This window comes from Lagenorhynchus albirostris, chromosome 6 (genome assembly GCF_949774975.1).
Source record: "Lagenorhynchus albirostris chromosome 6, mLagAlb1.1, whole genome shotgun sequence".
NCBI lineage: Eukaryota > Metazoa > Chordata > Mammalia > Artiodactyla > Delphinidae > Lagenorhynchus > Lagenorhynchus albirostris.
In genome coordinates, this window is record NC_083100.1 from 109,326,460 (window position 1) to 109,340,504 (window position 14,045).

At 45.8% G+C, this 14,045-nt stretch overlaps 1 protein-coding gene across 1 annotated transcript in view; it reads right to left on the reverse strand.

The window, feature by feature from the left end:
• The window catches only part of CLASP1 (cytoplasmic linker associated protein 1), a 269,026-nt gene that overhangs the window by 92,278 nt on the left and 162,703 nt on the right, over positions 1-14,045 (reverse strand). Inside the window, exons 17-21 of the mRNA XM_060153037.1 lie at positions 13,743-13,820; positions 12,067-12,234; positions 11,428-11,477; positions 10,657-10,827; positions 8,976-9,023 (exon numbers count right to left, since the gene is read on the reverse strand). Of these exons, the coding sequence (XP_060009020.1) occupies positions 8,976-9,023; positions 10,657-10,827; positions 11,428-11,477; positions 12,067-12,234; positions 13,743-13,820 (515 nt within the window). The remainder of the gene's footprint in view (positions 1-8,975; positions 9,024-10,656; positions 10,828-11,427; positions 11,478-12,066; positions 12,235-13,742; positions 13,821-14,045) is intronic.

Sequence of the window (14,045 nt, forward strand, 5' to 3'; positions counted from 1 at the left end):
TAGAAGTTCGTCCAATTTGCTTTAAAACTGTTAACATAAAATTGTCATAGTTTTCTACTACCCTTTAAAGCTCTACTGATCCACACTTACACCTGCTTTATCACTGCCAATTCTCAAACTGATCTTTCCAAAAGTTTGCCTATCTTATTAGTATTTTCAACGAATCACATTTTGTATTTCTTAATCCTCTAAAACGAACGTTTAATTCCTACTTCATTAACTTTTACTCATATCTTTGTTACTTCCTCCCTCCTTTTCTTTGGGTTTATTCTGTTCTTTCACTAACACACTGGAAACAGACTAATTCAGTCTCTCCTCTAATATAAACTTAGGGCTAGGAACTTCCCTCTAAGCACTGCTTTTGCTTCATTCCACAAGGATTAATATGTAGTTCAACATAATATGTTGCTTTTGAAAAAATGGATTATAGGATCTCATTTGTTAATGTTCTGCTTTGGAAAAATAAGTTAGATCCATACTTCACACTTTATACCAAGAAAAGCAGCAAATGAACCTAAGATTAAAATGTCAAATATGAAACCATCAAAGTTTTAGGGAACTTCCCTGGCGGTCCAGAGGTTAGGACTCCGCGCTTCCACTGCAGGGAGGACAGGTTCAATCCCTGGTTGGGGAACTAAGATCCAACATGCCGCATAGTGCAGCCAAAAAAAAAAAGTTCTGAAAGAAAACATGGGAGAATTCCATTGTAACTTGTAGTGGAAAGTCCATTCTCACTATAACAAAATTAAAAGCCATTAGGAAAGATTGATAAATTTGACTAATTTTTTTTTTTAAATCTCAGGATGGCAGGAAGAAAACTATGAGCAAATTCGAGAAAATGACAAATGGGGGAAAATTATTTGCAACTCATGTCATAAGGTGCTAATTTCCTTATCACATAAAAGATTCCTAGGTATCAATAATAAGTTCAACAGCAAGTGTGCTGGTAAATGTTTAGCAATTAGAGGGGAACTGTGGGGGGTGGGGTGGTTGGGGGAGTGTTCTGCTGACTTGTGGTGCTTTGCAATTCCCTGGTGTAAATATTCCCACAGTGGCCTATTTGAGGCCATTGATGTAATGTAAACCAGCTTATAAAATTCCTGAAAATCTAACAACTGGAATCTGATGAACTGGTTCAAGCCAGCTTCAACACACCACTGTCACATCCCAATAAAGAATGGTCAAAGGCTAGGAATAGATATTTAACTGAAATAGAAATGGCCCCTAAATGTATGAAACAGTGTGCAGCCCCCCAGTAAGAAAAAAATATTAAAATGACATTAAGAATGCTATTTATCACCGACAAGATTGGCAAAAATCTTAAAAATTTGCTAACATTCTGGCATGTAGGCAAACAGGCACTCTCATTCATTCTTTGTGGGAGTTAAAATTAATACAGCCCCTATAGAGGGTTATTTGGCAATATCTATCACAATTACAAATGCGTTCACTTTTTAATCCAACAATTCCACTTTGGGTAATTTAGCCTCCCAATATTCTTGTGTCCATGCAGAATGATGTATATAAAAGGTAATTCATGGCAGCACTGTTTGTAACAGCAAAACTCTGAAAACAATCCAAATGTCTATCAATATGGGTTTGGTTGGTTCAAGTTAATCCACACAGGGGAATGTACAGCAGTATTAATGAGTGAAGGAAGAGGTTCTGCAACCTAACATGGAAGAATCTTAAGCTATAATTAAGTGAAAATAATGAAGATGCAGAATAGTGTATGTAAATATGCTATCTTTTATGTTTTAAAAAAGGGAAAAGTATGATTTTCATATTCTTTCTTTTTTTTGTTTGTTTTCTTCCTGCTGCACCACGCGGCTTGTGGAATCTTAGTTCCCTGACCAGCGATTGAACCCAGGCCCCTGGCAGTGAAAAGCGTGGAGTCCTAACCACTGGACCACCAGGGAATTCCCTATATTACTTTTTATGCAAAGAAACTATGGATAAAAATGAAACTAAAAACAGTAACATACTGAGGATGAAGGAAAGAGGTGATAACTAGATAAATGAAAGACAAAGATGAGGGGAAACTGCATACCTCTTTATATTTTCTGAGTTTGGAACTATGTTAATGTATTAGTTATTCAAAATTTGTATTTTTATATACCACCCACTATAAATATTAATTTGCAAATACTTTTTTGTGTATCTTGAAGCTGTTTTTATTAGATCCATAAAAATTTAGGTCTATTGCACCTTAGTGACTTATTGACTCTTTTATTACATAGAAGTCCTCGTTTTGCCTTTTTTGGGTCTGTTATTAATAAACCTTCAACAACTTTCTTTTACTATGAATTTCTCATCCTTTGTCTTTTACTCTACCTGTAGCCTTAAAGGCTTAATCTCTTTAAGTATCATATTGCTAGATCTTTTTTAAAAGTTTAAGTCTAATAATCTTTCTATTTTAACTGGAAAGTTCAGTTCATTTGAGCTTGTTCTTACCACTTATAAGCATGCTTTTTGTCTTGATTTCTCATTTTCCTTTTACCTTCCTTTGTTTCCTCCTTTTGTCTTAATTTTTTTCAAGATATGCTTTGCTATCTCGAAGGTAACAGTCTTACAGATTAAAATATGAATATTAAAAGCACAACTTCTAGACCCCTTTCTTAAACTTTTTATTCTGAGATAATTGTAGACTCAGATTTGACTGTAAGATATAATACACAGAGATCCTGTGTGCTCTTTACCCAGTTTCGCTCAATGGTAACATCTTACAAAACTATTGTAGAAAGTCAGAAACAGGACATGGACATTGATATGCTCCATCGATCTGATTCCAGGGTCCCCAGTTGTATTTAAACTCCGGCTTTCCTTTGTGGGTAGTCTCTTCTTCCCTCTGGCTATTTGTAATATATATATATTTTTTTAATCTCTGGTGTTCTGCAGTTTCGTTATGATGTGTTTCACTGTGAATTTTCTTTTTGTCTTGGCTGGGATGCAACACGTTTTCTGCACCTGCGGTTCAGTGTCCTTCAACAATCGTGAAGATTCCCAGCCACGACCTCTTCAAATACTGTCTCTGCCCCAGTCTCTCTCCTTAAAACTCAATTAGATAGGTTGAATTTCTTCACTACTTCCCGTGGGACGTAACACCCCATCCCGTTTTCTAACTCCGTCCCTTCTGCACATAACTCTGGACGATGTTTTCTTACCTTGAATTCGTGAGTTCACTCTTCAGTTTCATTGGTTCTGCAGCTCAATTTACCCATCGAGTTTTAAATTTTAATAACTTAATAGATCTTCATTTCTAGAGGATCCATTTGTTCTTTTTCAAAGCCTGCTTGGTCATTCTTTATAGTTCCTTACTCCCCTGCTTGTCTTTCTCAATTTTTCTTTTTATTTCTTTAAATATTAAGACAACAAAATGGTTTATTTTCTTGGAACTTTATGGGAATTCTTTAAGACCTAGATTGAAGGTGAGTTCTTCCAATGAGGACCTATGTTTGCTTCTTCTAGCGTCCTGTGGATACAAGCAATCCACAGCCACTTCAACATGATTTATCTGCTTGGGTTTCTCAGACCACAGAGGTAGCATGAATTCTGACCAGAAAGCTGCACGAAGGCCCAATTTATGGCTGCAACTTCTCAGGGAAGATGACGTTCCCTGCTCCACCCAGTACTTAAGATTAAAATGGGCAGACTCCCTCTTGTCCTCTTCTCTTCAGTAGAGTCAACCTCTTGTTCACCAGTGAGGACGCAGTGACTTCCTGTCACTCCACGTCCTGAGCAAATGCCCCAGGTCTCCAGGATTCAGCCAAAAACCTCAGGATGCAAACCAGCTCTGGCCCTCACTTCCTAGGGTTTCTGCTTTTGCTTAGGTCTGCAGATGAGTGGCTTTACTACGTTTATTCCAGAGGGGTGCTCTGTTCTCAATTGGGAGGATCACTCAGACTACTAAACTCTACATGCTGCTAAAAATACAAGTTTCTTGTTTCCTTTAAACATTTAAATATAGCAATTTCATATTACATAAAAGACCCTCAAGTCCTGAAGGATTAATTATGTTTTTATTCTTTCTCTCGGCTGTTTCTCACCATGGATGTAATTTTGGACTATGAGCTCGTATTTGCCAGAGTTTAATCTGTGGGGACCTTGAGAAACCAGATTTGACAGTGGCCTCCTCTGTAGAAGTTCACTGTCTTTCCCGTGGAGGCTGTAAACGCAGACCACTTATTCATCAGTTTGGGGGTTCCCAGATACCACAGATAACAAAAGCTGAAAGCACAACTTGTGTGAGAAGGGAGTTTAGTTACAGATTAGGGGAGGCTGGTTTTCCTTTGCCTGGGACCAAGTCAAGAGAGAGATCATGTCGATTTGATGTCTTCAAAGGTTTTTCTCCCCAAGCCCACCTTTTCATGGGTATACAGCACTTTTACAAGCCGGCTGAGTGCCAACTCTTAACTCTCACCTAGGGACTTAACATGAGTAACCTCAGAGCACCCTTAAAATCCGTTTTTGGGAGTTTAAAGGGCCTCTGTTGTATTGTACTCAGATGTATATTTCCCTTATTGGAAGAGGTATGGTTTGGTTTAGTCATCCTATTAATTTGGCAATATTACTGCAAGTGCCTGTATATGTTTCAAAGACATGATATAAAATACTCTGTGGTCTTTAGGAAAAAGAAAGCCTGCTCAATAAATGCAACAAACAGTAAAAATATACTTCAGTTCTACCCTATGACCTGTTAATGACATATTCACTCATACCGTGTTTTGACAGGGACAGAAAGAAGATGTGAAAAAGGAAAAAAAAGTCAGCGTTAAGTCAAAGACATGGAAATGGGGTATTAGGGAATGCTACAGCAGAAAAAAAATTCTGGAGGGAGAGACAAGAGGCGCATCAACAAACACACACATCCAGAGAAAAGCAGACCCAGAGGACAACAGACCTGTAAGAGCAGTGCAGCCCTTGACTTTTGTGGAATAAAGACAGAACATCCGTATCTCGTGGCCCGTTAATAACAGCCAGTCACAGTGCCATTCTTCTAGAAAAGCCCTCAGGACTGGAAACTAAACCTGTGAACTGGTTTAACCTGGAAGCATGGTTTTCCTACGTCCAGTTTAGCCTAAGACAGTTATACATCATTCGACAGCCTCTCCCCACTCGGGTCTTTGTCTCCATTTTGAGGCGTGAGAATGGAAAGGTCTCCAGGTAAATCTCACTCTCCAGTTGGGACGTTTGCGTCCAGGAACCTGCTTTTACACCCACTGTCTGGGGCACACAAAGCCCAACCTCTCTAGTCGCACGTGGCATTTTTGAAAGAAACAAAATTTGCAAAGTTGATCACCTGTAAATTTTGCTACCTACAGGTACCGCCCGCCGCTCCATAACTTCACTCATGTTTTTTAAAGATAAAAGTAAAAGAAGTTTATAACTTTTATTTTTTTATACATACATATTTTTTCATTGTGTAAAAAGGCCAACTTCTTAAAATTCAGAGCTCTTCGACAGACATACGGCAATACCAAATGTTTTATTTCCCAGTAAAAGAGAACTAAATCTAAGTTCCTTTTCCGGAAGAGCAGACAAGGCTACATAGTTTTTATTGTGTAACCTTAATTAAAATCACCAGTAGTTAAGCATGGCCTTTGACTACACTTAGTAACATACGATTACCTACGCTCTGAACCCATCACTAAGTTGTTGGTACCAACAGGTCACGGAAGTATTTTAACTCTTCATTTAAAATTATTTATTTGGGGGAAAAAAACACAAATAATACATTTCCTAAACCCAGCAGCTAAATTTAAAAGAAAAAAAAAAGCATGAGATGAGAAGATGCGAGTCATTCGTTTCCACACAACTGGAGTATCTGCAGCCACCCCTGGTACCCGCAGAGACTGGCTGGTTCCAGGGCCGGCCGGGGATGCTTGAGGCCACAGATGCTCGAGTCCCACAGCTGCCCTGCACAGACTGTGCAGTTCTGTAAGTTTACTGACAACAATCCGCCTATAGTGGGCCCACACGCTTCAAACCCATGTTGCTCAAGGGTCCAGGGTAATCATAATAAACTCTCTCACGAGCAGCGTAACAGACACTATCAATGCTTCCTTTTCCAAATCCCCCAAATCACTGAACATAGTAACACACTGAAAGATAACCTGGAAATAAACTTTCGTCCAAAAGTTGAGCTTTGAGTCCTTCACAAAAAATATTTATCTGATTAGTCATAAACATTAGAGTGGCTACTTGGTATGTGAGATAGGTAACTCCCAAAGACTATTTGTTTTTCTCAATTACGATAATAAGGGAGTGGCCAGGTTTCAAATGTATTGCCTGAATTCTGAATTTAGAGCATCCAACCACTGATTCAAAGTCATATCTTTGCCTCGTGATGCAAGTGCCTAGCGCTTGCCTCAGGAGCTAGATAGTAAAATATTCAACAGACTTTATTAACAAATCTTCAAAAGGCCCATAATGATCCCTAAAATTCAGACAGAGAACTCATGACAAGATGCTAAGTGATACTCGCTGCATGTGTAGCTTTTCTAAGCAGGCCTGCTAAGTTTCAGAGCTGAAACAAACAGAAATGACAGCCTAGAGGGGCTCCAGTTCACAGGCCTCCCGGGGCCTCTGTATTCTGTCTTGTCATCACACAAGGCTGGAGGCTCTGAGCGGCCAGTTCTGTGATGGCCTGGATGGCCCTGGGACTGAGGCCAAGGCGCACGGGGCTGCCCCGATAAGGTTCTCTTCTGGCTGATTCTGAACTCTATACGATGAAGGGCCCACAGATCAACCTCCACTTTCCTACAAGAAGGAGAACCAGAAAGAGACTTCTCATCCTCAGCCTCCTGCACAATAACTAAGTAAGCAACCTTCTGATCTTGCTCTGCACAGGTAAAAGAAAACTCACAGAAAGAAGAAAAAAAAAAAAAGTTCAAAATCCCCACTGCTGCATGGAATCACAGGCTGATTTTGATTGTGCTATATAGGTATACAAAATCAAGCAGGGCATTCTGCAAAATATGTATAACTTCCCACATCACTTCTTCACTTTTCATCTGATGAGACGAAATACATTATTGTATTCCGCCCTCCACTCCGCATCCGCATCCGTCTAGGCTGAGGAAATACTTAGGATGGTTTCTTGGGGAAGGAGAGATAGAAAATGACTCATATCAACGAAAAAAATGAAGAAAATCCCACCCAGCCTCAGTCTCCTATCACAAATGACGCCCTCGTCGTGACATGGGCCTTCTGTCCATTTTTCATTTTGGAAACTTTTCATTTCAAAAACTTATCCGACCCCAAGAACCACCAGCGGGGCCTGGTGAATGTTCAGAGTCCCTGCTCCTTCCAAAGCTAGTCAGCATTTTCAGGGGGCAGGGCCTAGGACTCTGCCCCTGCGGCAAGCACCCAGGTGATCTTTACGATGGGATGAGTTTGAAGAACACTGATCTTCTTTTTTTTTAACACAGAAAAGAACACTGATCTTGAGACTATGCTCGTCTTTTTTAAAAGTTCCGTTCCAATTTTTCCTTTGCGAGTCCCTCAGGAAGTAGTGCACATCTCGAGATAAAACCCAGTCTACTCTGCTGGCTGGCCTTTTAGAGTGGCTAAATAATACAGGAGAGTTATCTAGCAGTTCCTAATTGTTAAATCATCCTGAGGGTTCATGGGTCTAAGCCATTCCCTTAAGCAGACGAGGTTAACTCTAAATTTCAATTATTTGAAACATCGTGCTTACTATCTAGAGACTTTGCAAGGTCGATCTTGTCTAGCATGTTCTAATCAAAGACCTGTACCAATGAGAACAGCTCCATCTAAAATTCAAAAGAATGAAACATCAGAAAGAGCCTCTTGAGAATGAGACAAAAAGAAAACAAAGTGGACGTGGGTTTGTGTATTTCTTCCACCAGCTATATCCCTGTGTGTCACAGAGGACGAGGCTGCTGAGTGGATGAACCAAGGTATATGAATGAATGGGGTATGCGTCAGTGAGACAAACAGAAATGGTATCACACAATTCAGCAGTTTTAGGGGAGAGGAAACAATTTTTTCCACGTCTAGAAATTACCTGCTGGAAAACCTTCACCAGCCTTGAACCTGAATTGACGATGGACACTTAAATTTATGTTTAAAAGAGGAAAGGCAAATCCTGAGAGGCCCACAAAAACACAAAGTGAGGAGGACGAAACGGAAGCTGAGGTGGTGCTTCAGGGGTGACAGCAGCTGGGACCCACGAGGTCACGTGACCCCCCCTCCCAGTGTGGGCTCAGAGCGACGCCACGTACAGCACACTCAGGGCCCAAATTCACAAGCACAACGACCACACAAGAAAGGAGAGGAGAGCTCAGGTTGGGGGAAGGCAAAACCCAGTGGAAACAGGATGAAGAAGAGTGGAGGGATGCACGTGCAACGTGTCATGCAGGGACCCCGGGGAGGGCGAGGGCGCCAGGCAACACTCGTGGGGACAGAGGACCAGTGAGAGGGAGACACAGCTCGGCCACAGAGACAAACTGCTTACCCTCCGCTTTGGTGGCAGTGCCATCTTTAAGCAAATTAAAAAACAAGGGAAGGGACAACAGGGAACAGTTAGTCGCATCAAAAAAATTAAAAAGCAGAATGTTATTACTGGCTACTAAAGAAGCAAAAGTACAGTTTAAAATAAAATTAAAAGGGAAACAAGTTCAACAGCAAAGCAGAGTCGGAAGCAAGTAAGTGGTGCACCTTCTACCGAAACCAGCTTAGGACAATGTGCTTCTGCCTGCAGAAGACAAAACACGAAAGGGCAGCCCAGGGTCGCGCCTCAGCTGACAGACTGACTGTGTTTCTGATGTGGCCCAACCTCATCCTCTGAAGAGTCCCCTGTTTTTTGGAACAAAGCACCAGCAGAATAAGGGGGGCGGGGAACTAAAGGACACCCCAAGGACAGAGGCAGTCAGTGAGCAGCTCCGAGAAGCTGGCTACAGCAAGGCCTGTCCCAGCCACACGGCGAGCAGCAAGACCGTCCAGCTCGGTACCTGAGTCGGGGCCTAGGGGCTCCGTGTCTCCCCTCACGCGTCTGGGCTCTAGAAATTTGGAAAAGGATCATGAGCTTTAACGCTACACTCCTCACAGACGTAACGTGTCAACCTCGGAAGTACTTGTAACTGCTCCTCCGAAGGGTTATGTTATATCTGGGGGCTGATTTTTTTGGTTCTTGCTGACTTGGACATCAGGAAAGCAGAGGTCGAGCTCTCAGGAAATGCTGGGAGAATGGGGAATACTCCAGTCTTGTCATTCGAAGAGGTAACACTGGGCTGAAAATTTACCATCAGCGCTTCTAAAAGGTCATTTCTGTGTCATCAGACCAGAAGACCCAAGTGCCTTGACTAGCGCCAAGCGGAGTCCACAGGGTCCGTATTAAAATAGCTCAATCATGCACCGAAAAACAAGGACTGCTGTAACTTTACTCAGGTTTTCAAGCAATGGAACAAACACTAACTACAGATTCTCAAGGTGGATCAGACGGAACTAAAATGAACAGAAAGCCTTCCCACCTGACTTCTCTCTTGGTAAGCACACACCAACATGGGATCCTAAACACGCCTACGTGACCTTGTAAGAGTTAAATAAACCAGAGAAAAGGAGAGCCCTTACTGGGCATCTTCCCAATCTCAATGAGGCATTTCTGTAGAGAAAACAAGACCGACTTAACAATGTCCCACAACATACACCTTACCTTTTAAACTAATAACGTTCCTATCACGACCGCAGTTCCCTTCGCCGTACAGGATAATGGTTGACAAAGGACTTTTATATAATGTCACCTGTCCCTACCCCGTGTCTGAATTAGGTGGCTATTATTACAACTCATTTATGGGTAGAGGAAACACAGCCTGGTCAGGGTCACTGAGCGACTCAAGGTCGGGCCTGGTAACCTCCTTTCGGTGTTCTCTCGCTCTGCTTCCATGCTTTCAGAATATTAGCTGTAGGACTGACTTTGGAATTAGTCTGTAAACCGCACAAGTAATAAGTCTCGATGTTTCATGAAGCTTGAATTGTATTCGTTTCCTTGAGATCCAAAATAAAATGGATCCAGCGAGGTCTCCAGACTTTGGCTTTGAACAACTCTGCTTTCACAAAAACAAACTCAAACTATCAGCCTTACCCCCAGTAGATGTGCAGCGTCTGCTGAAAAACTGACCTAGCATTCTGTCAGATATTCCTTTGAAAATAATCTTTTTACTCTTCCGGGCTTTCATCGGAGCAGGTACCCGCTCCTCCCAAGGTGACACAGGGAAGGAAGACACCCTTCTGTACAACAGGCGATGCTGGTTGCTGAGTCCCTCCTGCTCCTCCGGAGCGCCCCCCCACCCCGCACTTCAGGCTCTCCACCCAGGTCAGGAGGGGAGGAAACCCAGCCCTGGCCACACAGGAGGAGTCTGGGCAGCTGGGAAGGGGCACAGGGTGCTGAGGCACGCGTCCCTGACCAGGGTGACGCCCCAGAAGCAGGGACACCCACCAAAGGGTGGCTGCAAACCAGCGGCCAGCACAGAGGTCAGCGTGCAGGTCAGCGCCCAGACGCACGTACTCTGAAAGGTCAGCCCTGCAACCGCCTCAACTCCGGTTCCTGGTAATTTGCTACACGGACGGACTGGAGCAGAGGTTAAGGGTCATCTCGAACGGCAGACTCGGGGGCAGGGTCGCAGGGCTGGTTACCTAAGGAGGCGTACGAGCCCGGAGGCAAGGCCGCTGCGGAGCTGAAGGGCGCTGCACCGGGAGCCGAGGGGACCTTGGATTTGGCGCTGGCGGCTGCGTTCACGTCTATGTCGCTTCGAGAGCGCTGCAGGGACCCCGTGGTGGACACGGATTTGCTGCTGACTGTGGAAGCTGCGGGGGGAGGAGGGAACCTTAGCAACGACGGTAAGGGCCACGTAAGAATGTTAGACCTGGATTGCTGACGCGTGCCCTGCTTCTCCTGAGAACAGGAGTCAAGCTCTGACAAAGGCTGGAGCACACAGCACCGGCCGACAGTATCCCCTGCTCGCCGGACACAGCTCAGCCGATGCTGCAGGAAGTGACAAGTGGCCACAGCTCCGCAAGCCCCCGTCATCAGAGACCATAAACCCCACAGAAATGGACCACGTTTCCAGTTCACGTGAGCAGCGAAGTAATGAAAACTCGATCGTGTCTGGCCAGGGTGGCAGGAAGGCGCACCCCGAGCTGGACGCTCCCCCTCTCGGGAACGTCCCCTCCTGTCCTCCCACAGCCGTCAGCTGCCTGCTGCTCGGAACATCCCGAGCGGCCCCCGCTCCCCCGGCAAGTGCGCAGAGCACAGAGGCGCCCCCCGCGGCAGCTCTGTGGGCGAGGACAAGTCGGCCGGCCCGGTGGAAGCACGAGGCACGGGGCACGGCGGGCCCTCCGCAGACCCTTCCAGCCGCTGCTCAGGCCGCCCCAGGCTCAGGGCCTCCCCCACGGCGCCCGCCTTACCTCTGGAGGTGGCACTGCCAGTAGGGCTTCTCTTGGCGGAGAGCGGCCGACTGGAAATAAAGGGACACGTCTGTCAATTATCAAAGGTGCACTGTATCTGCACTGATACAAATACAGTCTACAGCGGGAGAACATGATAATAAAGAATGGCTTCAGGCTTCCCAGAATTCTGCAGGTATCTTGGACCACAACCTTATAAACCCCCGATTTCGGAAAAGCTTTAGCATTATATTTTGGACTATCTTTCAAACACACGGAGGGAAGTCTTAAACAGCAACAGGGATCAGAGGTACTGAGAGAAGATGGCAGCACGTTCAGTCCCAGGGTTTGAAAGCCCTCCCTTTCCAGAGCTGTCTCCAAGTTAACGCTTCTATTGTCTTAGAAGACACCCTGAACAACTCGCTTGTGTTACTCCAAAACTGTGTTCCAGGACTGCCATGTAAATTTAAGTACAAACTACCTGCCTCAGGGACCAGGGACCAGGGACCAGGCCACTCGTTTCTCACCATCCCCACAGCATCTTCCCCAGCACCAGCCTCCACCTGAATTAAGGGGGAATGGTAACGGCACGCAGACAGACAAAAGCACAGGGAGAGTCTGCGTGCTCGTGCAGCCCATTCTTCACAGCCGGGCCCTTACTTGAGACTCTCCTGCGAGCTGGAGGATGAGCGGTCCGACTGGGGCAGCGACACCACGCTGTCCGAGCTCTTCAGGTGGCTTTGCAGAGCCCTCTGGTAGGAGGGCTCCAGAGTGTGGTACAGGTGCTCCGCTTCTCTGCTGAAGTGACTGTGGAAACCCCAGTAACACCTGGAAAACACGCAGCCTCCTGTCAACGGGTATGCACCCGGGACGCTGTCAGGGAGGGACCCCCCCCGCCCCCCACCGCCCCCCACCGCCAGCTCCTGCGACCGGCGGCAGCTGCGGCCTGGGGAAGCGTGGGAACCGCGGAGGTCTGGTGGATCCTCACTCCCAGCTCCCGTCCTTGGTGACTCCGGCCCAGCTGTCTGACTCTCAGTCGCATTAATGAAATGGATAAAATGGAAATTAAAGAGCCTGACTCGCAAGACTGGGAGCCTCAGGGAAGATGGAGCCGAACCAACGAGAACGACACCCAGAACGCGAGAGGGACTCGGTCATGGACGCTTTTATAAATGCAATGTGACGCTCCCTGGTTCCAAGTACTTAAAACGGCTTTAGGTAACGAGAACAAAAGAAAACCAGGACGAGGCTCACAGCTACTTGAAACCTGTACTGTGTTACGATCAAAGGACAAGAAAAAACTGGGGTGGAGGCACCAAATACAAGATGAGGGTGAAGAGCAGCGTACGCAGACCGTTCACAAACCCGCTCCTCCTAGTTTTTACTTTTTAGCCACGGCTCGTCATGTCCCTTCTTTTGGTAGGAACTTCCCAGCATGAGATTGCAGTGAGCACTTGAGGGTCAAGCGGGAGTCCTCCACACACTCTGAAACCAGGGAACTACGGCTTAACTGAGAGAGCAGTCGGAGCAGGAAGTGCGAGGTCAGGGTGTGCTCGTGCAGCCGAGCAAGTCCGCGGTGTTCCAGGACGTAAGGACTGGCTTTAACCCGTGTCAATTAGAAGAGCCGGTCGACTACGAAAGCGCAGAGAAACAGCCACAGGGCAAAACGGGAAGCTCTTTTTCTCTCTGAGCTGCCCGAGAGGGAGGACATCTTGGCGTCAAGCTTCAGCTACTTACGGTCACGATGGCAGCTTCACCCGCAGGATGGCGCTGCACGTGGAGACCCAGCCTCACGGCCGCAGCATAACCAGTCCTGACGGCCAGACGGCCCCAAACGCGAGCGGGGACAGCGAGCTGTGGTCTGCGATCAGCCCCCCTCCCTCCTGGGGGTCTCACTGCCCCGGCACGCCACCCCGCCGATGCCTGCAGAGCTGTGATCCCAGGGAAAGGATCTCCGTGAGCGGGATTCTTCACGGCAAGTCAACAAGCCGCTGGGACCCACAGAGCTTAGCGAGTGAGAGACAACACGGGGCACGCAGACAAGTGCCGGCTCACGCAGCAATTTCTCATACATTTAAAAATGGGCTTTCTGTGTCTACCTCAGTCCACTTTATGTTCAAATAGTACCAGCCTTTCAGGCCTGGACACTCAACTCAACAACCCTCGAAACAGAAAACTAGAGAGACATTTTGAAATGGCCTTTTGGGTCATATTTAAAGGTCCTGATTAACAAAACATGTCCATGTGACTTAATAAGCTTTCATGAGGCGATCTGGACAGGACACCTGAAACATGAAAGTAGTGAATCGGGAGAGTGGTGTTCAGCCAACACTTACTTTCGGGCTTCTATCCGTGCTTCCGAATCAGCGTCATGTATTCCCTTCTTTATTGTTTCCGCTAATACTGATATGTGTCTGGATGTTTGGAAGACAAAGCGGGAACAATCATCAATATATGGTCTTATGCGGATACAAACAGGTGTTGAGAAATAACTCCCAAACGGCAACGTGGAAGGTATAGGCCCTTTGTGCCCAGAGAGTCAACAAACACGCAGCCTAGAAAATCAGCACACTCCGCAGACCTGCTAACTCATTCACGATTCTGTCCCGGTACCTATTCCCACCCCTTCCCCACCTAAG